Source organism: Lissotriton vulgaris, chromosome 1_1 (assembly GCF_964263255.1).
Source record: "Lissotriton vulgaris chromosome 1_1, aLisVul1.2, whole genome shotgun sequence".
In the NCBI taxonomy this organism is placed as follows: domain Eukaryota; kingdom Metazoa; phylum Chordata; class Amphibia; order Caudata; family Salamandridae; genus Lissotriton; species Lissotriton vulgaris.
Genome location: NC_141685.1, coordinates 1,701,354,891 through 1,701,381,653, shown reverse-complemented (window position 1 = coordinate 1,701,381,653; position 26,763 = coordinate 1,701,354,891). Strand labels below are relative to the sequence as shown.

Here is a 26,763-nt window from a genome sequence, read left to right as displayed (position 1 = left end):
GCTTGGGTTGTTTTCTCCTAGGAATACATATTTGTATAGCTTTAGAACAATTGAGTGTAGACCTAAGATACTGAATAAGCACCCTGTGATGTTGTCAAACACCCATGCAAGAGTAGTGTGGTGTGAATACCTTTTATTTAAGTAACCTGCTACGAAAAGTCCCATCCACCGCTTCAGCCAGCAGTAGCTGATTTGTCATGAACATTTCAAAGAACATTACACTAACACCTTTCTAAATACTACACCATACTAATATGACATTGTGGTAGAGCGGTAGGAAATTCAGAGACTGTGCTTGTTTTTCACTGTGGTTTTATTGGTCAAATGACACGCTTTTTATAAGGGATGGGTCGATAGTAGGGTAACGGGGGTTCAGAAGTCTTTTCAGCAACCTTCCTGTCCCTCGGCGGGGTCCTCCCTCTCCTTTTGTACGGCCGTCAGGTTAAGGGTCAAGGTATGGGAGGCGTTTTCATAAATGAAACAAAAAAAAAAGGACTACGTATGAGAACAGCGTTCACTCTCTGATAAAGTGATTAGGGAGGGGTAGTGCGAGGACACTCAGTGCACAGCAACTCTGTCTAGGTGGAGGATGTGCTCAGGGTGAGGTACCGGGAGATTAGGTACGGGGTTATTCAACTCAGGGGTCTTCCCCGTCGGCCCGCCCAGCCCGTGAAGCGTTTCTGTAACTGCGTGAGCCACGCTCTTCCTCCTAGAGCGTGGCTGGGTGACTCATAGGACCGTTGGCCTCCTGGCTTTGTCGCGTTCTCTGACTCAGGCAATCTGTCGCGCTCTCCTTCTCCTCGTCTCCTTCCTGCGTTTTCTCCTACTCTGTCTCCTCCGGTGGACTCACACACCTCTCGCTGTGAACTTCCTGGATTTGAGGATCCAGCCCCTTCGACGCCATCAGATAGGGCGGGGTCTGTTTACATCTCTCCCCAGTTAAAGAAACAGTGCCCTTTTTCGCTGTCCTCTGAAAAGAGCGGTAATGCGTTTTCATTCAACTCGTCCTGGGCGAGAGAAGAGGGTGAGAGGGATCTTTTAGGCAATTCCGTATCATTGTCATCATCACACTGGTCACCCTTGTAACAGACATTCAACAATACCATGATACAATAGATTCTGCTCAACAACTTGACAGTAACCTTTTTCTAAGATACCACATGCTTATTTCTTATCCAGGTTTATAATTAGGGCTCCCGGTTTTATGGTATTTTTTTAAACATTTCTGTCTGTATTTATCCATATTTATTTTTGGGCCATTTTATCTGTATTTATCCATATTTATATTATGTTTTGTTTATAAATGATGTTGTAAAACTGTACATTTACATATTTATTTAACTGATAGAGATGCACTCTTTCTTTGATGTCTGTCTTGAATTAGCTATTTAAGCTGCCAAGTATTACGTAACAATACATCCACTAAATATTAGCATTATACCACAAATGCATTTTGACATTTGCCATTATTTTTTTTTTTAATTTACCATGCTGCCCATCTGCTCAGCTGTTGGGCTACAATTCATGACAGCATTGAGAGTCACTTAAAAGAAGCACAATTTTCTGCATTTATCCACTTTGATAAATAAATGCAGACAGAAACAAAACATATTGTTTTCTGTCTGTATTTATCTGTAAAAATATGGAGCCTTATGCTGATACAGAAGGCAAGAGAGACCAAAGTGGAGCTTTCATATTTTCCACTTCTTGACACTATATTCACCAATACTTTAGATGAACAAATGTATGGTGTTTTTTCCCGCGCAGAAGCAATTGCCTTATATAATTGTGGCCCACACTTCTCCATGGAAATAGAAATATCCATTATTAATATCCACAAGCGACTGTAGTTTTGCTTAACAAAGAGGAAATATTGGCCCATATGAAGGTTGAATTCAGCAGCATACACAATAACAGCAAATACAATTATTCTAGGCATAAACTAATTATATTTAAAGAGAAGCAAATAAAGGACCCATGCATGGATAATGAGTAAAGCATGTGGAGTTCCCAGTGTTTTGGAACTCAGGGCCTGATTTAGATCTTGGCGGATAGGTTAATCCGTCACAATGGTAACGGATATCCTGTCGCCCAAAATATTAATCCCATGGGATATAATTAAATCTATATATAGGAGCTGTTGTGACGGAGTAACCGGTCCTCTAGGAACTAAATCAGGCCCCTAGTGATTACCTTAATGGTCAAATAGTGTTTAAGCGCGAGCCTAATACCATGGCAATAAAATGTGTGTGTTTAAGGGAGAATTGTTTGGCTTATTGATTTTAAGTGTAAGTGTGAAATATAATGGGGGAACCTAGAAGTGATAACTATTTGGGTTGGTGAATCAACGACCTAGGAAACATAAAGGCAAGATTTGTAGCATGGGGTAAAGCAGGATAGACGAACAAGGTACAGAGGAATCAGAGTTTGAGAGATAATCTCCCCACATCTTACAACACTTTTACGTAAAGAGTAACTCTGCCTCTTCTCAATTCTTGATGTAAGTTGGAATTTGATTTTATTAAGGCCCAAGGGCTGCTATTTAGTTGGGTTCAATTGGAAATTTTATTAAAGAATTTGAATGCCGCTTGTTTTTATAACAGTCTTATATACTCCAAAACTCAAAGTTCAAAAACCCATATTTTGCAAACGTATGCATTAAAAATTTGTTGTAACTGATCAACTGAATTTTCCCTCCCAGCTGGCATTCTTCACTGGCCGTGAGAGAAGTCATATGCACTTGTTTAATTTGCATTTATATAGTGCTTACTACTCCTGAATGCTTCTAGTAGTCCCTGAGCTTAAAACTTGTAATGCTGTGGTGCTGTGAAACTAGGCAGTCAAGTTCAAATGAAAAGCATAGATGCTGTCTGTATTCTCTCACCAGCCCAGACCACCTCAGCAATTTGCTAAAAAAAGAAACCCTCCGTTGTTTCCACCACAGTCCCCTTGTTCACACTGACCTACTTGTTGTATTGCATTATTTTTTAGGTCGAGCTGAGACCCCGCGGCCGAATGCTAATGAACGCAAAATACTTCCTGGAACAATGTGGCAAGTAACATATTGTATACAATATTTTAGTAATTTCTGTAAAGGTATTAATTTGGGAAAACATTTTTAGCACCACCCCCCCCATTCAAAATATAATTCGTTTAAGAGTATTTCTCAAAATAATTTAGCCTATTTGACAGAAGTCACTATAGGAAGTGGTAAGACATTTTGCAATAGTGTCCCAACATCAAAGGCATCATTTTGTCCAGCGCTTGCTCTTAAAGCGGAGTGTTATTGAAATGTTATTATTACTGCGCACTTTGTAAAAGTAAACAACGTCTATAGTCAGTTGTCCAGCACAACTGTAAGATTTTTACCTCCCAAATGGCATGCCATGGCAGTCTTGTCATTTTCTGACTGATTTATCTCAGCCCATACACTTGGTATACACCTGTTACAACGCAACTTTTACAACTACCTACCATTACAACGCAACTTTTACAACGCATACCATTACAACGCATTGCGCTGGGGGGCGCTCTAGGATAGGGAATACGTTTAATTTACTATCCAACACCTTCCCTAGAGTCCACGGGGACTGGAGTTGGAATAGTAAATTATACTTACCACTATCCAGCACCTCTAAGCGCTATGCGTTGTAATGGTATGCGTTGTAATGGTCGCGTTGTAATGGTAGGTAGTTGTAATGGTATGCGTTGTAACGTCATACATCCTCTTTGTTTGCATTCTGTTCCACTAACAGCGTTCGTACCTAAATAGGGAAAGTAGGGATGTATGAAATTAGATTAACCTTCAAAAGACATCACATCCTAGTGTTTGTAAAACTTCAGAGAAGAGTATGTGGTTAACCCCTTTTACATGTATGCTGAGAATAATCTATGGTCAGTCCACTTAATTATTTGTTTATTCAGCGTTTTCTACAGCTCAAACCTGACCCGTTGGGTATCAGAGCGCTTCACAATTACATGGCATCTACAGTTGTGCAAAACAGGGTAAGGAGGCATCATAACACAAATAAAATGAATTAATTGATAACATGAATAAAATAATTCCATCCAAATATAACATGTGGACAGATTGAAAAAAGAAGGTAAAGGATAAGTTTAAATAATTAGTAAGCTCTTCCGCTATGCACATTAGTGTCGTTCTGGGGTATAACCAAATGTCTGCTCACTAGTAAATACCTCCCTGATAAGTGGAGAGGTATGTTAGGATACATCTTGTGGTCATTCTGGAGAGAGCTGATTCAATACCCAGAAGGTTTAGGTGACACATTAGCTAACTGACTGTGATGTATTTGATCTGCAGTTGATTATGGTAGGAATTTGCTCATTAGAAAAATATTTGCTTCCCTCTTGAAGACTGACATAGCAGGGATTCTTCTAAAGTTTGGAGGAAGTGAGCTCCAGACTCTAGGGGCAGCTCCAGAGAATGCTTCATCGTAAGACTTCTTCTTCTGAAGGATAGGAGGTTTCAGCACCAGGTCTCTGGTGCTCAGAGAAGACCTGCCTCCTACAGATATCTCAATTTTCTGAGCTAGGTACATTGGTGCTTTGTAGTGGAGCTCCTTGCGTGTAATACATGCCAGTTTTTAAGTTGTATTCTGGCTTCATATAGCAGCCAGTTTAGAGTCTTCAGGTGTGGAGAGATGTGGTCATATTTTCTAGAACTTGTTATGAGTCTAGTGGCTACATTGTGACAAGCTTTTAGTGGAGCTGTGGAGATCTTGGGTAATCATGTTAGGGTCGTACAGTCATATTCAATCCTCTAGATGACTAAGTATTGGGCTGCCAATTGAAGGTCTGAGGTTTCAATGAATGGTTTGAATTTTCTAAGGTAGCTCAGTTTAAAGCGGGCACTCTTTACCATAGAGTTGATGTGGGTTTGCATTTTCAGATTCTTATCAAGCGGAATTCCTAGCGATTTGGTTGAGTCATCTGGACCGGGGTGCAATTTAGAGCAGTGATCAGTTTAATTAATGTCTAATGAAGCTGGCTCTGTTTTAGCTCGGTGCATGTGGTGCTTTAAGAACTAGTACATGCCTCTCAGTGCTTAATTTGTGAATGAAAGAGTGCCAGTGCCCAAAGCTCCACTCAGATGCTAGTGCAATTAAACGTGGATGCGCCGAATACTTAGGCAAGTAGTCTTTAATCCACTATCAGACACTCCCTACCCCTTTTCCTGCTTCCTGCTTGTAATGGTTTAGCCATCTTTTTCTTTCTCTGACTTTCCAATCCATTTGTTTGTCGCTCTTGCACTCTGTAAATATCTGCTACAGTAAAAATAAATGTCCGGCCCCTAAAATTAGTACTGGTGCCCCCCCACCCGCAACCATCGGTGCAACTTAAGCTCTGTCTCTCATTTAATTACTTAATTGCCATGATGTAATGAACAGTTCAGCTGATGTAATTGTTCTCGAATAATATGTTTGGGTATATTATCTATGACTGTGACCACAGCCTACAAACATGAGCTCCATTGTACCAAATCAGGATTATCTTAAATTGAAGAAACATTTTAAGAAATTAAAAACTAACATAAAAATGCTATCATGTCAAGGCCTGGGTATTGCAATGGCCTCTTGCTTGATTCTTCATTGCCTAAAGAAATGGAGATGACTGCTATTAGCCACAGTGTCACCGTTATTTAATATATATGTGAAAGTGTCTCCTTAACTGGATCCCAGTTAGTACGGTAAGAAAGCACAGGGGTAAAAAAAATCACTTTGGCATTCTTAGTGATTCTTGATTTTAATATGAGGCAATATCCATAAAGGCATATGCTGCCTCTCAGATAGGGCAGAACTGGGACTGAAAAGAAACAGGACTCATCATGTCCAGTTCGGAGGGTGGTGGGCTTCGTTGCTTAATTTAATCTTGGAGGCACACGCAGCTGTATAGGTAAACACAACAGGTGCAGATCGTGCATTCCTTATGTGTTAACAAGCAGTGCTGCATTGTTATTGTGGTGTTCCACTGCCATACATAATGTATCACAACGTGTTTCTTCCCCCCAGACACAAAAGAAGAGCAAGAAGCTGATACAGAAGGTCTTTACACATTACACCAACGGAGAGGGGCCATGAAACAAGCCAAGGTTCATGATGTCAAGTGCCACGAGTTCATTGCTACCTTCTTTCCCCAGCCTACATTCTGTTCTGTCTGTCATGAGTTTGTCTGGTATGGTTCTTTAAAATGCTTTGCTGTGTCCACTTTTTACCGCTATGCATATTATATTTGAGCTCTCCCTTTCAATTTACTGTTTTGTTAAGCCAGTGGTGTGTGTACTGATTTCTTAAAAATAATGATTGTGTTTTTGTTCATTAATCTTGTGTTGAATTCTGGGAATAATGAGAACAACTAAATGTTTTTTTAAATAAAAGTAAAATGGTATTTTAAGACCTTAAAAATACATTCCATCTTTTTCTAATGGCGGACCTATTACACCTTCAGACCCATTTTGATCACTGCCTTAATGTATTAGTATTAGATTACACCATCACTCGTAGTTTCTAAATGTTTATTGGCTATCAGTAAAGCAATTATTGTGTTGTTCTTAAAATCTATGTTCTCAACAATATTAAAATACCAATCAACTGAAAGAATTATCAGCTGAAGATCTCACAACATTTACCATGCCTTTCTAGAAAATAATGCAGAAATCAATTATAAAATGTACCAGATAGCTAAAATGCATTTTATCTTTGTAGGGGTCTGAACAAGCAAGGCTACCAGTGCAGACGTAAGCAACTTTTTCAATGTCACATATGTAGAGCGAATGTTTCTTTTTTGGCTAATGTTTTGGTGGCAAACAAATTAGACTCCTTGCTATCCAGGGCCGGCTTTAGGGCAGAGCGACCGGTGCATACGCAGTAGGCGCTGACCTGTGGAGGAAGTGCTGACCTCGGGCCGCTGTGTTGAGCAACAACTTATGATTGGAGAGATGAGGGGCACTTTGCCTGGTGGTAGTGAGAGAATCCGAGGAGGCGGTCATGGTGTGTAGGAGCGCCAAAAATTAGTGTTGCACCGGGCGCCACCAGCGCTAAAGCTGGCCCTGTTGTTAAAAATTGACATAGGCTAAGTATTTTATCTCTCTTTATTTTTTCAGAATGTAATGCTGCAATTCACAAGAAATGCATTGATAAAGTCATAGCCAAGTGTACGGGCTCGGCGGTAAACAGCAGAGAAACAATGGTACATATCATTTTCAATTATTTTTATGATAGTTATACAACAAGAACCAAAAACTGTTTTGTCATTCCCTTTGCTTCTAGTAAACATGAATTTGTGGATATGTAGCCAGTTTCATAGTTTCCGTATAGCCACAACAAGCCAAACCATATCAGAAGCCTCATTAGACAAAGTCAAAAAAAGAATGCAATGCAAGTTGATGTTCCTATAAAAGTAAAACAGATACCCGAGTATTTCACCAAATCAATGAGGAACTTGAAGGTTCTTGAGTTTTTATTTTAGAGACCGTGATCAGAAACTGTAAACGTTCCACACCGCATGATATGTCTAGATCATTAAAACAAATTTTGCTTTGTGCATTTTCAAGACAACATTTGCTTCTTCTTTGGGCAATTTTCACCAGACTCTAGGAGGCAAGTAACATTTTACTCCAGTGTTTCTTAACCTGTGGTCCAGGGACCCCTGGAGGCCCTCAAAGCCTACTCAGGGGGTCCGTTACTGTATAGATAAAGTGTATATAAGTAAAGAAGTAAAATCTAAAATTACACATTTTAAAACGTTCTGTAAATGTGAAGGAATTTGAAGTTGGAGGCTAAAAATTGAGTTAGTATCCTCAGACTGAGTTGTGGGAGCAGTGCAAGTGCATTAAACAAAATTTAGTATGGATGAGTGGCCTCAATTGAATGTAGAAACACTTCAACCTTTTGATTGCAACTAAAATTTCGATTTTTTTTATATTTGTTTGTGAATTAAACAACATATTCGATTGTGCATTTGTTTGATGAATGCTTGTTTCTGTATATTTTCTGTAATATTTTGTGCTTCAAATAATCGAAAATGCTTAGGCCAGGGTCCCTGGCTTCCAGTAATGACTCACTGGGGGTCCCAGATTCCAATAATGATTCAGTGGGGGTACCCTAGTTCCAGTGAGGATTGTGTAGGGGTCGACGGAAGTCAAAAGGTTAAGAATCACTGCTTTAGTGTATGAAGGTTTAGTGGAAAAATGATACACAAGGACACACCTCTGTGTTGGGGAAAGTAACCTCATATAGGACTGGAATAGAACCAGGTGAATTAGGCATGCAGCTGTGCCTCAACTTTACTGATTTAGCAGGGCAATATCTGAACTCCCACAATTGAGGCCACTGCTGAATGCTTAACAAAGATGATCAAATTGTAGGAATAAGAAAAAAATATAGTAGGTATCGATTTCACAAATATTCCAGATGCTAAATGAACAATTACATATCCTCAATGATCTCCTTACATTTCAGATTCACAAAGAGAGGTTCAAAATTGACATGCCACATCGATTTAAGGTCTACAATTATAAGAGCCCAACCTTTTGTGAGCACTGTGGCACACTCCTATGGGGACTCGCAAAGCAGGGGTTAAAATGTGAGGGTAAGTTATTTGTATTTTGCTTTTGAATATATTCCCCAGTGTATTCATGACATGTCTTACTACCGAAAAACAAAAAGGCACCTTTGGCAACATTCTTTCAAACATGGCAAAGCTATACAAATTGGATGTGTTATCAGTCCAATGTTTGTAAAGCTAGTCAAAACATTTGCAAATGTTACTTAATCTAATATTGATCATGGTATGAACATACTCCATACGTTAGGAAACGTGATCATAAACTGGTTCTATCAGTGTCTTTGTATGTGAGATGGATTTAATACAAATGTTCTCTGATGTAAGAAGACCTATACTATGGAAATGGTGCAAAGTGCACATGAAGCCCCCCACCAGCGTTCCTCTAGGAGGCCCTTAAGTCAGATGCTCCCATGTTCATTGATGCAAGAAGACCTCAAAGTGATCTCAGATATAAAAGGGAATCTATCAAAATATTATTTTTTTATGAGCACCATCTATATGCTGTCTGAAGCAAGAGGAAACACATGCACTATTTCGCCAATGCAGTAGTATTGCAGAAAAACGTTGTGAAATGTAAAACCGCCCCATGTATAGTTTTTCCTACTCAACAGTGCCTCCGAGCATGATATTTGCCTTGTAAAACCGCTCACATTCAGTAATAATCCGTAGTGTCAAGCCTCAATTAGGACTGATCTCGCTGACCGATATAATAATGAAAATGAGTCATATTGTCAGGTTTTTGTTTAGGGGAGAGGTGTGGCGGAGCGAGGCACAGTGGCTGATCCCCGGCGGCAGCTCAGCTCAGCATCATGTGACGCTGGGAATAGCTCATTTGATGCCCCGACATCCCCAGCGCCTTGAAACTTTAAGTAGGGATATGTCTCCACTTTACAAATAGGAATAATTATTATTATTCTTTTTTTAAGCAAATAATCACCAATGAAACTGTCTGCATGTAATAATAATAATAGTGATACTCAGATTTGTAAAGCGCATGGTTACGTCTGCCAGAGTGTCCCAGCACTAGGAAAGAAGAACCGGGCTAACAAGAACCTGAAAGTCAAACCCTACCATTGGTCACAGAACCAAACTCCACCACGACCCATTATAATCCCATATAAACATGCCCTTGAGCAGTTTGAAATAAATGTACCTCCTTTATATTTATTGTGGATGTCATAAAACATACCTGATTTGTTTTTCATTTAGGAGATCGACAGACTCACTCCTAGCTTCCCTGCATTTTTTCTATAATATACAATGACATCATTTACATGTTTCCCTGTTGGAGAGGACCTCCTACTGAGCTAAGCAAATCTTCATATCTTCATTGTTATCTTTAAGAGGATTTCCATGCAAATGTTTTTCAGTGTAAAATGACTGACATAGGGAGACCTCTACACACATTCCTTCCCATTCTTGGAAGGATGGGCTGCTGGAGTGAAAGCAAATGCTCTGCAGCCTGGAAGCATTCTAGCATGTGAAATTATGTACAGACCAGGCCAACGCCAACGCCATACCTACTGTCTTTCCAAATGCTTATTGTTTACTGATTGCTCAAATATTAAATCAGTTCGAGCACAAACTGTATTTTTCAATAAGCAAAAGGATAGATACATGGCTTACAGAGAGTTTGATTTCGTCAGCAATCACTGTAACTAAGAAGAATTAGCAGAGCATATTTATGAGACAATTGATTCAACTCCCGGAGGGATTCATGTTAAATTGCCCATGTATGGTATTTTATGAACCTCTTCTCTGGAGGGAAGTTCTTAAACATAAAGCTTGGTAGGAGTAACTCAGAGCCAACAAAGTGCAGACAAAATGTATGCAACAGAAGGATTATAACTAGTTACCAAGCAAACACCTGCATTTTAATAAGGTACCACCAGGGCAATGAGCCCTTATGGTCCAACTCAGTGTAATTCGCATTTAAGGGACATATTTCTCTAGCTTCCTACAAAGTTACATTTTTCTTACAACATGCTTTGTTTTTTTCTTACCAGAATGTGCTATGAATGTCCATCATAAATGTCAGAACAAAGTTGCAAACCTGTGCGGAGTTAATCAGAAGCTCATGGCCGAAGCGCTTGCAATGATAGAGAGCGTCCAGCAGGTAGGATTCCTGTCACCATGTATGCTACAATGGTCCAGGGCCATACATGGATTTTGGCCTTTCCTGATTAACAGGCATCGGCCATCTACTTGATTAAATATGGTATGTTATATGTGCAGAAAACCAGATTATCATTCTGCATGTTGACTATACGTAGCAGGTAACTAATGTTTCATGTAATTGAGCAGCATGCTTGATTTATCAGCATAATTACCAACCAGATATTAAGAGCGAAAACTTACGCCCACCCCTTATGTTTTTTTTTTTTTATAGAAATCTTCATGTTATCCTTCACAGACACGATGTCTGATTTTTCATTCACCAGGTAGTCAGATTTGTGTTTATTTTTGGCCTTCACCATGACCATTTGATTTTACTAAAATGATATCTATAGTATACTTATTTATAGGGACTGTGAGCCAACCCTCTTCTTCCACTGGTCTGTCATCCTATCGTTCACATATTTTCCTCTCACTGCAGTTCCGTGAGACAATAGTGCATCCCATTTCAGCCATTAGGTAAACCCATTGAGACTGACGGCACACTGCCCTTTCACAAGAAGCACACCCATATACAAAGGAGCTGCCTTCAATGCCAGGGGCTACTATGGCAGTGGGTGCTTTTGAAAACCATAACATATTTTTGCATTTAGCCAATGTTTTTTCTTTAGATTGATGAGGGCAGGTAGCTTCTCCAGCAATAAAGCTTTGCAAAAACCATGAAAAAACAAAAGCATTAACAATGCCAGAAGGCTGGCAGCCAACGCCATACCTATTGTCTTTCCAAATGCTTATTGTTTACTGATTGCTCAAAGATTAAATCAGTTCGAACACAAACTGTATTTTTCAATAAACGAAAGGATAGATACATGGCTTACAGAGAGTTTGATTTTTTCAGCAAGCACTGTAACTGAGAAGAATTAGCAGAGCATATTTATCATCTTGAAAAAAGTGATATACACCAGGTACCTCATCAGCAGTGAGAAGAGGCTCCCATCCTCACTCCCAACATCTTCCCCTGTTTCCTGTGTACTTATCGCAGTCTTCTCCCGGACCGCACTAGAGAAAAGTAATGGACACCTGAGACGTCTTCCTCTTGTCTACAATTTGGAAATGTAACTCTGAAAACATGAGAACTAAAATGTAACATTAACATTGAAACATAATCTGATGGCGTACTATGGATGCGAGTCGAATGCTCTGATCCTAGTTTCACGCTCATCGTTACAGTTGCGTTGTCACCACTGTAATTTAAATCCGTATCTGGATTGGAGTACTATAATGGAGCCAGAAAGGGACAGCAGTTCTCTGACCGATCCGGTCAGCTCCCCAGCTGACTACCAGACACTGAAATTTAGGCAGGACAAGTATGAAATGGGAATGGACCAAGGAAGAGACTAGAGGACCACATGGAAAGGGGGTATGACCAAAGTCGGCCAACATGGCACAGACACACGCAAGGAGTCGCTCCATCATTTATATAAACAACATTTAACCAGTACCTGGCTGTCGTAATGTCTTTACTCTGAGATAGTATGCCAACACTACAACTGGTAACTAAGAAAAGAAAGTAAACCTTGCAGTGTCAAGGAGCCACCAACTGCCACACACGTCCTTGAAAACCATGAGTACCCATTGCGCAAGAGGACGAGCACCAGTCACAGAGCGAGTAGCAAAGTAACACGCAAGCAAAGAAGCAGTTCCTCAAGCAGCGCCGGGCTACTGGGACCCAGAGTACAGAAAGGAGGTGGCAACTTGGCATCCCAACACTAAGAGGCACTCAGCAAGGGCTGAACAATGCTGCACATTCCATCTTCAAAAAATAAAAAACAAATATGGGTGCCATCAGAAAAAACGGTGGAAAGGAGGTCTTACAAGATTATGCTGGAATACATATTAATAAAAAATGAAGGGGGATCAACAGTAGAGTTCCTGAACACTGACAAATATTTATAGGAAACAAAGAGGCAGCCATCTTGAGGTCAAGCCACTAAGGAATACATGAAGGAACAATCTTGAAGTCAAGCGGTTGTGGGAATACTTTGAGGAGGCCACTTTGAAGCCAGGCACCAAGAAACACCAAAAAAGCCAAAACATGCAAGCGCAAAACCAGTTAAAAGTGACGTCAGCACAGAAGACAAATTACTATAATGTCCCCCGAAAATAACCCAGCCAAAGGCTCCACATCCTTCCCCAGACCATCAGATTAATTCATCAAAGTTCCAGGTAACTTCTTAGGCCCAAAATGAGCCCAAAGGCTGGATAGCTTTGTTGACTTCCTAGACACTTAAGGGAAAGGAATGAAAAGCAAATGATACTCACCTTAAACTACCACTTATCAAACAGTGCGAGATGCGCTCAACAACAAACGTCTAGCAAAGAATAATGTGAACTACGGATGACACAGTTTCAGCCTCTCTTCCCCTGGAAAAAGGTGAATCAATGAGTGACCTCATAGCTCGCATGCACAGTCTAGGTGTATACTGTGAATTTGACAAGGTCTCGGATGAAGATGCCAGTCATGGAAGAGTGTCAATGAGAGGCGGTGCCTTCTAAGAAAAAAAGCACCACATGGAAGAATTTGAAGAAATTACTCGACAACATGATCAAGCTGAAGCACAAGGAAAGAAAATGGATGCAGGAAAGGCAGCAAAAAAAGAGAGCACGCCTTCAGGCTAAACAAATAAGCAAACAGCCATCGAAGATGATGCTAGTCAGATTACATGACAAAAGCAGTAACAAAAGCAAACATGAAACAAAAGACAAAAAGCAGGAATTCTACAACTTCAGCCAGGACCACCCACACCAAGAGACTTACCCCACAATGGGCCAAACGTGTTGGAAACGTGGGAAGGTAAATCATTACCAGCAAATTTGGAAAGGTTCACGAAATAAAGATTGCAAGACATCAAGAGATCATAAACTGTGCCATTCCTCAGATGTAGTGCTGGAGTACCAGCAACTCGTCACAATTCACAACAAGATGGCCCCAGACAGCATCACAAGGTTCTTGCAGCAGCACGCCTTCATCTTACCCAGGTGAAAGTGATATTCGGGGTAACAGATGAGCAATCCCAGCCCCCAACAAAAAGCATCCCTGCATTACTCTAAAAATGTGAAAACATGTAACTGCATTCATCATGGACAGAGAAGCATGACTAACTACATCAGAACAGCCAGGTACAAGCAGATGAAACCAAGACTCCGCTCTACAGAAAACTGATGTAAAGGTCTAGAATGGGGGTGGGCAAAATGTAAATTATGCTGGCATAATTGGCGTCAATTTGGGAATTTCATATTATGCTAGTTATGCGAAATTCATGAAATCACACCATTATGCCACTAGGTTTAGTATGCGTTATCCGCTGCAAAAACATTTCGCAAAGGGACTGAAACAACATAACGCAAGAGACTGTTGTTAGGAGTGGTTTTGTTTATATAAATCCTCGCACCAAAATGTAACATATGGATGCATTGTGCACTAAAATAAAGTGCAAAATGACGGATCTGCATTTTGAGTAATCACTCCTAAATTTGCAAAGTTTTCAAATAATTACGTTCAAAGCAAATTACACAAACTTTACACACCCCTAGTCTAGACATGGGTGGCCAGCAAGCCAGAAGTTCAAAAAAGCATACAAAGACACTCAATGGAAGCACGCACCCATGTCAAGAACAGAGAAAAACAAGCTTAGCTGTCTGATGAGACTTCTTACAGCTGAACAGCTCAAGTTCATTATCATCCTGTACAACACCCATAGTGAAACAATACCACAACTGTTCACCAGTGTTGAAAATCGGGTTACTGGTGGACTAGGGTGTGAGCCCTGGTCACGCAGCAACCACAGTCCTAGTCAGGGTAAGGCACAAACAACCCCCAAAATAATATGTACTCACTCCCCTGGTAGCTTTGCACAGAACAGTCATTCTTAATTTAGAGGCAATGTGTAAAATATTTGTGCAACACTTCAACCAACAGCGAAAACACCTCACAAAAAGATCCCACACAAGGTTAAGAAAATAAAGCTTAATGTAATAAATAAAAGAAGACAAAAATCTAATCAGTAGAAATGGAGTCATGAATTTTTAAGTAATAACCTTCGATGTAGCGCCTAAAAGCATAAAGCACCAACCGTGGCAATCTGGTCGCACTGGACCAGGTCAAAATCAAATTTTCAGGCCAACCGTGTTGTACCGTGGGTTGGATATAGTTCCAGATTAGACTTTCTCAAGTTTTGTGCCAAGTGTCTCGTTTGCATTGGAGAGGGTCACAGGGAGCAAGGAGAGCATCACAAGCAGTTTTCCGCATGGGGCGAAGAGCAGGCCCGGTGTCACGGATGGGTGGGCTGGAGCTTTGAATGGCAATCTTTCACTTGCGTCGATGCTTGCTATCCAAGGAAACGGACTGGTGGTGTCTTTCTCTGATTTTCTGTGCGAGCGGCACAGTTTCAGCGGGAACGGGTTGATTTAAGAGCCAGCTGAACCACACCAAGGGTCCAGGTCTTGATGGGCACCACTTGGGAATCAGGAACTCTCTGAAGACAGGTCCAGGATCGGTTAGGGAGCCTTTCATGCCCATGAGGCTCAGATCAGGAGGCAAGCAGACTAGCCCTTTGAGTGACTGCATAAAGAATTTGATCCGCACACAATGAAAAATAAGGAAACAATTCCACCAAAATATCGTAATTTACATATTCCTTTATTATGATTTTTTTCTTAATAGTAGCCAACGCGTTTTGTCCTGTTTAAGGACTTCTTCAGGGCTCATCAACTGTCCTCTGAATAATGTACGTTTTCTTCTTACTCAGGGGCCATCCTGCTCGTATTTATCCTTTTTGTATCACTGGGATATCATAATCCCCAGCCTCGACAAAGTATTTCTAGTGTTCTCTTCTGTATTTTCTCTTTTAAAGTGATGGCAGCATCAAAAGCTGTGCTTATGCTCTAAAATCCGAGGTTTAGCAGGTATTTAATGAAAACACTCCTTAGGTGAGATCAAGTAATGGTCGACTCAGATTGAATTTGCAGTTTAAAACTGCACAGCCGGTCATGTTTTGCACTGTCTCCTCAGTGGTTGTCACTATGGGTACTAAAGTCCACTGGTGACATTTAATATGCAGGCCTTGGGTACACGTTGTAACACATACTAGGGACTTAATGGTAACTTCAATATCCCAATTCGGGGTATGCCTATCTCATTATATTGAAAGTGGGAGCACAGGCATTTTTCCATTGGTTAGCTGGGGTAAAGTGCACAGTTCTACAGCCAGCAAAAACAGTCAAGGCAAAAATCTGGTGATGTACCAAGCAAAGGGGGTTCTCTAGCATCCTGTTTCCCACTAGCCAAGTCACTAACAACAGCCAGTTTGAGGGCAGTCATTCGCACACAAGATTAAATCTTTACAACTTGAAAAATTCCAGAAGTCATCAAAACAAAAAACATCTAACCTAAGCAAGGATGACTCCATTAAAAAAATGTATACAGCACTCTCTATGCTAATACCATCTGGAGATGTTCTAGCTAATAAGAAACATTTGAACAATTTAACTTTCAGCATAGTTATGGACTAGCATTCCCAACAGAAGGCAGCAGAAATGACCTTCACAATGTTTCAAGTCATAGGGAGCAGGAGAAATTTAAATCAAAAACAATGAAATCATAACAGTGTAAATAAACCATTATACATCTGCTTGACTGTGCTCTGCAGAGACTGTGGGGAGAAGATGCATGCAGGGAGGTGGGGTCAAGAGTGAATGACAGACTAAATGGTTATACGGTGCGCAGCAAGACCCTGCATGCCAGATGGACAAGTGGCAGATGGGAGTAGGAGAATATAGAGAGGCACTATACACAACACCTCCTAAACAACAACTCACTGGCCCCACTGCCATCACGATCAGAGAATGACACTCCACCACTAGGAAATTATGTTGGAGCAACAGATTGACACAAATGACGCCCTTCTGACACACCGCCCTGGGGAAGTTACTCACATTTACAGATTTGCAAAAGGAATATCAACTGTCCACACGCAAAAGGTTTTGATACCTGCAAATTTGACATGCCTTGCAGGAAGCAACTAAAGATATAGAAGGGATCCCGGAATCCGCACCGCTTGAGGATAGATTGCTCGCTGAACCCATCAATGCCAAAGTAATTTCACTCACGTACAGAAAAATCATCAATAACTTACCAGATCCCCTGATAAGCCTGTACGCTTGCTGGCAGATAGATCTGGGGGAACTAGAGGAAGAGGACTGGCGTGAAGTGCTATCCTCCCCGCAGGAGGTTGCCAGACCGTCGCGATTGCGACTGGTTCAGCTAAAAATCCTGCACGGTGCCTATATTACACATACCACTCTACTCAAGATGGGTCAAATTAGTGAGGCAGACTGCACACGGAGATGTGGGGAGTTGGGCACATATTTCCACACAATCTGGGACTGCCCAATCATCCAGGAGTTTTGGGTCGCTGTGCATGAGGGGATTGGAGAGGTGTGTGGGATTACCCAGACCCTGTCCCCCAAGACTTGTTTACTCAATATTTGGGATGCTAGGGATTTATGTGGTATGGAACAACCGTGGGAGGCGGTGGGTTACATGATTGCGAAAGAGTGAATGACAGACATGGCATGCATCTTGTCTAAAAAGCCTTTCAAAAAAAATGTGGCATAAATAAAACACATCAATAAACACTTCTGTGATTCACATAAAATTAGTTTCAGCTGTCATTACTAATGCACATAAATGTTATTGTGCTGAGTCTCAGAAAGAATGAAACATTTTGTGCAGGGGCATCGTCAACTCTCGCTTTAGCAGCTACTGTGGGGGTGGGCTTTTTGATGGGCCTCTTGTGTCTGCAACTCGGCTGTCAAGGGCTCATAATTATTGCAAAAGGGTAGGAAAGTGAGTGAGAGAAAGGATGGATGGATGGATGGATGAAGGGGTAGATGGATAGATGCATGGATGACTGACAATATGAAAGGATGGATGAGTGAAAGGGAGGAAGGATAGAAGAATGGATGGATGGATGATTTTACAACAACATACCCCCACTACTGGGAATGATATTGCACCAGGTTTTCATATATACTCCCTCAGCTGCGTTATCGCACACCTTTCCGCCCTCTGACCACTTGATATGCAATGATCATCCATGGATTCTACAAATTGGGGAAATACAAGAACCTTCATTTAACCTCAATGGGTGTGTAATCATGATTTGAGATGGTAGCAGCGAAAAGGGAATCAGCATCCCAAGGGACGGAGCCAATTGAATTACTAATGAGGACATATTTATTTCTCCCAAAAACATTTTGTATCATGAGCAAGATTAGGTAGGTTACACAAAAATCATGAATGCAATGATAAGCTTCCGAAACCTTTGTGATGGATGGCTTGTAAACTGCAGTGCTTCGCCAAAGATATAGCCAGCCTTAGAGAAGGAAAAAGAACATGTAAAAACACAGGACTTGCTAATAGGAAATAGACAAAAGGCAGGCGAAAACTTATAGTACAACTATTTTTAATGGGTCTGAAATTTGACTGTGAGACTAGTAGTAGTAGTAGTAAAGACTTTATTTCGGTTTTTGTACAAACCATAAAAGTACATATACAATAATAAAACAATTTAAAACACATTATTTGTAAACACATGTCAGATAAAGTGCCAAAGGTGCAGGAATGTGCTATCTTCCGTACAATGGAATCAAAAAAGTAGATAATTCATCACAGGGAACCATTACTGGTCCATACAAATTCTCAGCCTCACAGTCAATTTTAAAAATTCAGTAATTTGGAGAATACTGTCACTATGCAAAAGTTGTAAATACATTAATGCCGGTCTGATCTGAGTAAAATTAAGTTTGTTTAAAAGGGTAACCAGATAGCGCTTGCGTGGGTATTCATAAAACCTACATAAAAATATAAAAAGCAGCATATCCTGCGGAGACTTTCCGTCGCAGCCGCAGGGTGCTGCAAATTTATTAAAAATATTAGTTTTTGGCCTAATCAGCATATGATAGAAAAGATTTAACCTAAACCTTGTTAGCAGGAACTTTTCATGAGAGGTCAGTGAGCCCAGCAAATACCACTCTATAGTTTCACACGTTTTCAACATGACAAATTTTCTCACACTTTGTTTCTGGAGCTCCACACCTTCCCTCTGGGTCTTCCTGTCCATAAGGAAGGCCCGTTTAGTTAACTCCAGATCCCCTTTTACAATCTGACTTGGGTTTTCAAACAGATCCAGACGGCCAAGCCTGGTAAAGCTGGATTTCAGGTATGTTATCCATTGAGTGCCCATTGCCTTATCCTGGATCAAATAATCCCTCACAATCAGATGTGTCAGCGGTATATCCTGATTCAACCACAGTTTTAACTAACAGGTCAGCGGGCGTAAGTAAAAAGTGTCACTTAGATATTGTGTTCCTAGCTCTTCGTGTACTGCAAAATTTGATGTACCTGCAGAGACACACAAGAGGCGCTTCATAAAGAAATTTTCAGCAATCTGCAGCTGCTCACCGGCAACATACCCCCAAATTTCACTACCATATATAGCAGTTGCCACTGATTTTGCATTATAAAGTTTCAACATGGCACTGGTAGGTTTTTTTCCCAGTTTCGATGCAAAATTAAAAATCCAAGCATTAACCCTAACCAGTTCCCCTTTCTTTTTTGCAAGATGAGGTCCCCAGTTAAGTTTAGTATCAAAAAGAACCCCAAGATACGAGAACGTTTTTGATATGGGGATTACTACTTCATCAATTTTAAGTGAAAAGTTCCTTCTTGGTTGTTGGCCAACTTGCATAACAAATGATTTCGAATTGTTGACCAAAAGGTCTCTTTCCGTCATAAACAGTTTAAAAGCATTTAAGAGAGCCTGAAGACCCCTCTCAGTTCTGGAAATTAAAACACCATCATCTGCGTATAAAAGTACAGGAATTCCCCGCCTGCCGACTCTGGGGCAGTCAGCCGGTACATTCTGCAACACGCTATCTAGCTCATTAATATAAAAATTAAAAAGGAAGGGGGCCAAGATACATCTTTGGCGGACACCCTTTCTAATGTCAAAATTATTAGTTGTGCTCAGATCTTGAGAATATCTCACAAATTTCTCTAGTATTGCTATGTAGATCAACAAGAAAATTAACAATTCCACTATCTACACCCTTCACCCTCATGGACTGCCACAACTTTCCTCTGTTTACACAGTCGAAAGCTGAGGACAGGTCCATGAAGACTGTGAGACTAAGTAAATGAATAGTAGGGTGGGGGACGGAATAAGGTGTGGTTCCAGGGGAAATGGATCCTGGAAAATTAGCTGCACTTGTAATACGATACATGTTAGTAAGGTCCTACATTGAAATGATGGAACCCAATTTATTTGATAGCAAATTATGTATTACTGCTTTTTTGGGTGAAGGATTTGGCTTGACCCAAAAATAGGAGCCATGGATTGATGGTTAGATTTAGGATGGGACCTCCACGGACCTATGTCCCACAGAGTGATGAATGGAACTCGCTTCTGCTGCTTCATGTGCTTAATCAGCTCAAAGGTTGCTCACCACAGGGCGCTACAGTGGAAGGTTCCCCATCGCTGAACCATAAGTCAATTTCAAATGTTTTAATGGTTAATGCTAATCGTGTTCGTCAAGGGTTTAACGCCCCCCCCATGCCCTGGGGAGGGGGGGGTCTTGGGAGCTGGCGGGGAGGGAGGGGGTCAGCCTCCGCCTGTGTTTGCTTAGCTGTCCTACACTATCTTTTTAATAGTTTGTGTGCTTCATGCATTTGCGCAGCTGCTTGAAACTTGAAAAGTAACAAAAAACAAGAAAAAACAATTTGGAGAGATTGACGAATGGCCCTTCAGTTAGGGAATGGAACCCCATATCCAAAGAAGGGACGATTCCTCCCCCAAGATGTTTATTGTATAGTATGCTCCTATTTTTTTTTCCGCAGTTTTATGTAGTGCGATCTCGACCCGAATTTCATTACATGAACATGTTTTAAATTAAACATGATAACATTCATTATTTAAGCACCTGGAGATCAAGTGATTTGCCCAAAGTCACAGGATGTCCCATGGAAAAACAGAGGGCCATGCAGCCAACGCACACCTTTCTGCACATAACAATCAATGGCATTTTGCTGTTTTATTGTGTGCTGCACAACGCAGCACACAGGGAAACAGCAAAAACGAGGAGAAATTAAACATTCCTCCTCATTCCGCTAGGGTAAGGCGAGGTTTTCCCTGAACTTAATTTTGGCACTGCCCTAATTTATGCCACCCTTGTAAATATGGAGCAGCGTCAAAATCAATGGGTGTTGCAGTGGAAAGCCCACCGCAACGCCCATTGCCCTCTCCTTTCACGCTAAGTATAGCATGAAAGGGTGCCTTATTTACAAGGCAACGTTAAGTGTCTTAACGCTGCCTTATAGATAAGGCGAAGCCTGTATCGCCACCACAACTTCATGAAAAGTGACGTTGTGGTGGCGATAGGGCCTCGTAAATATGCCCATAGGTTTCTTTACATACAACATATAAAATAGTCAGAAAAGAGCTTTTAAACGTAAAAATGTAGATTTCAAGACACAATTTGGAATTCGGTAATTGAGAATGCAACAAGCAAGACTGAAGAATTTAAAGTATGGTCACAAAAGCAGACAAAATTAACTGAAAGTGTAAGTATCTCATTTAACACTATGAACCACTAGCCGTTATGCTTTCTGAATTCTCTTTAGGTTTTCCCTGTGGGCAGAGGCCTATATTTTTTGCCTCAGGCCTTTTATTCTTATGTGTAATGGAGCAACCCCAACCCCTAATGCAAAGTACACAGTTAGAGTCATAATACAGTTCAGGACATTTTATATGTATACGGGAATTATGAACAGTGCACACAATAGTAGATGCCCCTGTAAATGTCAATTGTCTCTGCAAAACACTGTGACATTTATAAAGAGGGTTTGATGTGAAATATTCATTTATTGCATGTTTTCCCTTGTCATAAGATGCATATAAGCCAGTGTGTTTGACCACTTGTGCTCTGAATTTAATTACACATATATTTCATGTCATCTAGGTGATGGCACCAAATTGAAAAGGTAATGTTTAATTTTATATGACTCTCCCGTATATTATATTAGTTTAGCCATCATTGGTTTCTAAATTATAATTCTAAATTATAATTTTATTATAGGCTAAACATTTCATACTTTAAATATGCCTGCTAGTTAGGCCTGTAAACATCCTCTGGGTTATGAATTTTGCTCAATGGTGCCTGTTAGAGGTGTTACAATGAGGATGACCTATGAAGGGTATAATTAGCACCTCTTAGGTCTCTATTTCTTTTTGAGCGGATGATTACATCCTTTAGCGTTGACAGATTCTATTTCCCTTGATGCATCAGAGCAATAGGGAGTAAATGAGAAAGTTCTTCTGAAGGGAACTGATGCTTTTGAAAATTCGGCATAAGTATAGTATGCGGCTTCAACTGCCCCAAATTAAATTACTCAGGTTTGACATTTCCCCTGTAGTAAAGTGCAGATCAGCTTACTGCATACATGTCCCATATGAGTCAGTAGCGTTCAGTTTCATTCGAGATTGTCAAGATAACCAGGGACTATGTAGGGGGCCGTGACCTGGTGCCGCAAGATGGTGGACACGCTTGATTAAAGATCTGCAGTACAGTAAGGGACTGAACTCCTCTTCATTCATGTGGTTTCGGGCAGCATCCCCATGTAGGAGATGGTGGAATGAGTACAACTAACGAGGCTGCTCTGGTGTGGGCCTGGCAAGCTGCAGAGCTGACCCCTGTGGTGAGAGGACAAGCTGCAGGAGCCTGCGCCTCGCCCGCACTCCAGGGACAGTTGTGGTTGGGTGACTGGTGTGGGGACCTGCCCCTCCCACCCTTCACACTGGAGGTCTGCAGCCCGGCGTGGCTTTGCCTGACAGGGCTGTACCGGCGGGGGTCCAGCCTCTCCCGGTCCAGCTCTTGTGACAGAGCCTATTGCAACTAGACGATTGGGGTGGAGCCTGTCCTCCTAATTGAAGACCTGGGGTATGCCCGGCAGACCTGCAGAAGTTATCCCCTCCCCGCCTGTGGAGTCGAGCAGGGGGTGTCTGATACCCATCTGAGCTGGTGGCCAGAGAAGAGCATGACAGATCGTGGGCCCGCTATCTTGTTTACTGGACCCCGTGCAGGGGGGGCAAAACTAGGATCAGACCTTGGGGCCGCTTGGGCAGGTAATTTTTAGATGCAGGGCATCCCAAGCCCCTGCAGCTGACGTTGGACACAATTTAGAGGTACCACTTTGCAAAAAGACTACCCACACATCCCTCCTTACATCCTGTGGGGCAATTAGTATGTGGGGTGATCTCAAGCACATGCCACCAGGCTGCTCATGCCTCATCAGCAGAGCGGATGGTGCTGGGGACGGCGGGCCTAATGCAGTGGTTGGAGTGAATGGAGTGATGGAGGGAAGAAACCCCCCATCAATGCGAAGGGGGAGCTGAGCTCAGACTACAGCAAGAGCTCACGACAACGCCATGGCCCCACTCTCCTTAGGGACCCCCATTCGATCATTTTACGGTGCCCTTCGTCCCTGGAGACCAGCAGAGCAAAGTGCATGCGGTGGGTTGCACATGACTCCCCGGCATATACAGACCTGGGGGATTGAGCTGGTGGACAGTGAGCCTCTGTAATCAATACTTAATGCTAATATTGAAAGTCTGGACATCACAGAGAATGGTTAAAAAAAATGGAAAGTCTTCAATTGTGCCACTGATCCTGGCTCGGTCTAGAACTGAGGAGGCGACTGCTTCTGTTCCCCCCTCATAACCCCCTTGGTGCCCTGGCTCTGTCTAGAACTGAGGCTGACCGCATAGCAACCCAAATCTGCAAGCCATCACAGAAACCAGGCTGGATCTCGGGGGCAGAGTAGATGACGTAGCCCTGTAAATGGGCTTCTGAGAGAGGATCTGTGCAAACCTTTGGACAGAGTAAACACAATGGATCTGCTCTACACGACCTGCAAGCCCAAGTTCAATCTCGTAGCAACAAGGTTGAGATGTTTGCTAACACAATAAATCCCCTGGAGGAAAATTTGGATGATTTGAAGGGTCGATCTCAATGCAACAACGTCTGCCTCATAGACTTCCCTGAGGGCTCAGTGGGCAATAAACCCACTGTCTTCTTTGAAAATTGGCTCTCTGCGTGTGTTGTGCCAGACGTACTTTCCCCTCACTTCGCCATGGAAAGGGTCCACAGAGTACAAACCAGACATCCCTCTCCTGGCAACCTGCGGAGACCAGTGGTTGCCAGAATTCTGAAATTCATGGACAAAACTGAATTACTTCAAGTGCCCTGATAACTGGGATGGATTACCTTTTAGAATGCACAGATTGAAATGTAATAGGGCCTCTGTCTTTGGAGTAAAACGTAAGCCAAAGGAGGCTGGCCTTAAGTATTCACTAACGTTCCCTGCAAGATTGAAAGTGCTGGCTAATTTGAAATCCTATGTCTTCACGAAACTCGGTCACACTTGGGACTCGGTCAAACAATGCTGATGAGCGACCCACATGTGCGAAGGTGAAACCAGAGGCCGCCATGCCCTTGGTGTGGGACATGGCGCAGATCACCCTTGCATGGTCTACCTGCACACCACCCCAGAACATCAAGTGTTTCCTCTCCAGCGTGTTGCGTGCCGTGAGAGGAACTTGGCCCTTGCTGCAGCGACTCATCCATGTGCGCCTGTCCCAATTGGCTTAGAAGCTTCGGATAGTGGGTCTGACGACTCCAAGGACAGTACGTCCTCCATGGGGCCCCCTTCTGTCATGCCCCAGACATCCAATTAAATAATCCAATTCCTAACGGTATCGGTGGCTGGTCCCCCTCCTTCAGAATGGCATCCTGAGAACTCAAGAAACCACTTCACTGATAGGATGGGGATTTGTCCTCACCCTCGGAGGTATGACACCTCAGACTAACCTGCCTCTTCCCACTATGGCCACTCCCGCCCTAACTTTTAAAAATCACATGTGTGCATAAGCTGGATGTTGGATAGACTGCACTTAACATTACCTCCTTTTGAAATGGGCCCCTTGTATCTTTCACTGCCTTCTCTTTTCTTTCCCGGATGGGGGTTCCTCGCATGGGCCAACAGGGCTCCATCCGGAAGGGTGTTTTTGCTATATGAACATGTTTGTTTCCTAGTTTGGGTAGCCAGTTGTTGCCCTGCCGCCCTGTCGTTTGGGATTTGGCTGTTCATGTTGTCAAGCCTATTGTGTAACATGCTGTTTGAGAAGCCTTGGGTGGGATAAGCCGTGTGGTGCTGATTCCTCTCCACCTTTGCCCCAAAGCCCTCCCCCTGTGACCTAGACACTATACTTGATGGGTAAAGTAGCATTACTGACCTGGAACATACGTGACATGAACACTGCGTGGAGGCGGCACTCTTTCTATTAATTTTGTTCATGACACCACACTAAGGGGCATATTAGCAAGAAAATCGTTAAAATTATCGCCGTTTTAGGTGCAGGAATGGGGCCACCTTGCAAGGTACATTGACAACATACCTAACTTATATAGGCTTCTGGTTAATGGTGAAAATATGCTTATCGGCAGGGATTTTAATGCTACATTATCCGCGCACACATGTGATCCTCGTTGCGTGAACATTTGCCCTTTACTTTTGAATAAGGAGTGTATCAATCTTAGAGGTAACAAGCTAGATAACTTCAGTTTGGAGCGAGATCTCATTAATATCCATTAACAGAATAGACTTGCCTTACCTTGGGTACCCACTTTTTAGGTTGAGCATTCGAGGACTCTTGTATATACTTTTGTATATACTTATATGTGTATGTACTTTGTGGGCTCTGGAGATCGCCCTAGGACTTGTCTGCTTCTGCTTTGGGACTTTTTTTCTGTTCAACTGCCTCTATTTAACTGTCTTGATAGAAAACGACCAGTAGAGGTCAATAAAATACCAGAATTGCTTTCTGCTTGTTCGGCTACCTCTATTTAACTTTCTTGATAGAAAATGTCCAGCAGAGGTCAGTAAAATACCAGAATCACTTTATCATTCTCTAGATTCCAGTCCATAGAAATTGACTTCCAGGAGCACCCGTAGACAATATTGTTTTCAAATCTTGTATTTTCAGTGATATGACCACCGAAGGCCCTGGTTTTACCAAAAACAAAGCTTTGGACTATAACATTTCAAGGCAATAATCCTATGCATGTGTTCCTATACCTGGCATGTCACGCAGTTTGGTGCTTACTTTCCCTCCATGTTAAAGAACAATAGATGTTTCAGCACCAAGGCTAATGTGCTGCATAGCTAAATACATATAAGGTCCCAAAAGCGAGACCAATTGCATTGCAAATGCTTGTTTTGAGAGTGCTCGTCCACAATTGTTAATGTATTTATAGCTCGACAACTGACTAAACGTGTTCGAAAGAGCAAAATTCACAACCTTTGTATTGTTAACCATAATCCTTTTACTGTATCTTTTATGCTCCCATTCTTGCAGTCTACACATTGGCTCGCCTTTAGATTCAAGTTCAATACTGAGAATAGGGGCCTGCACTTGGTATGGAAGTCACCCAATCCTTGCCTGCTTCTTGAGTCCTCGATTAAGAGCAATACTGATGTTGTTTTTAAATTCCTTTACTGTCCGCTTCCTAGTAAGTCGATGCTGGAGCGGTTCTCAGCGCTGTGTGCCTTAGCCAAAAGTTTGCTTTTGAAGCCTCATTTGCATTGCGTCGAATAGGCTCCTAGATGGTGTAGTGCAGCATGATCTTCAACAAATATACATCTGGGAAAAATTCTTGCCAAGAATCCAAGAGACGAAGTGGAAGTAACACATTGTAGGCAACAAACAAACCATTACTGCTACGAAAAATATCAGACAAAATAATCTTTATGCTCTTATCGAGGCCAACAAAGACAACATCTGGAAGGAATTTTGGCAGGCTTTATGCAGGATAAGAAGTGGGAACTGTGCCTTTCATAATGTTAGCTTGCACATCACTGCTGAACTGTGGGTATCCATTTCTCCAAAA

General features: G+C 41.8%; 1 protein-coding gene across 2 annotated transcripts in view; it reads left to right on the top strand.

Annotated features, from left to right (window-relative positions):
- PRKCQ (protein kinase C theta) overlaps window positions 1-26,763 on the top strand; it is a 450,307-nt gene that overhangs the window by 149,110 nt on the left and 274,434 nt on the right. For both annotated transcript variants that reach the window (XM_086918954.1, XM_086918955.1), the window contains 6 exons: window positions 2,992-3,052; window positions 6,030-6,192; window positions 6,723-6,754; window positions 7,121-7,206; window positions 8,478-8,607; window positions 10,590-10,699. In XM_086918954.1, coding sequence (XP_086775080.1) covers window positions 2,992-3,052; window positions 6,030-6,192; window positions 6,723-6,754; window positions 7,121-7,206; window positions 8,478-8,607; window positions 10,590-10,699 — 582 coding nt within the window. The remainder of the gene's footprint in view (window positions 1-2,991; window positions 3,053-6,029; window positions 6,193-6,722; window positions 6,755-7,120; window positions 7,207-8,477; window positions 8,608-10,589; window positions 10,700-26,763) is intronic.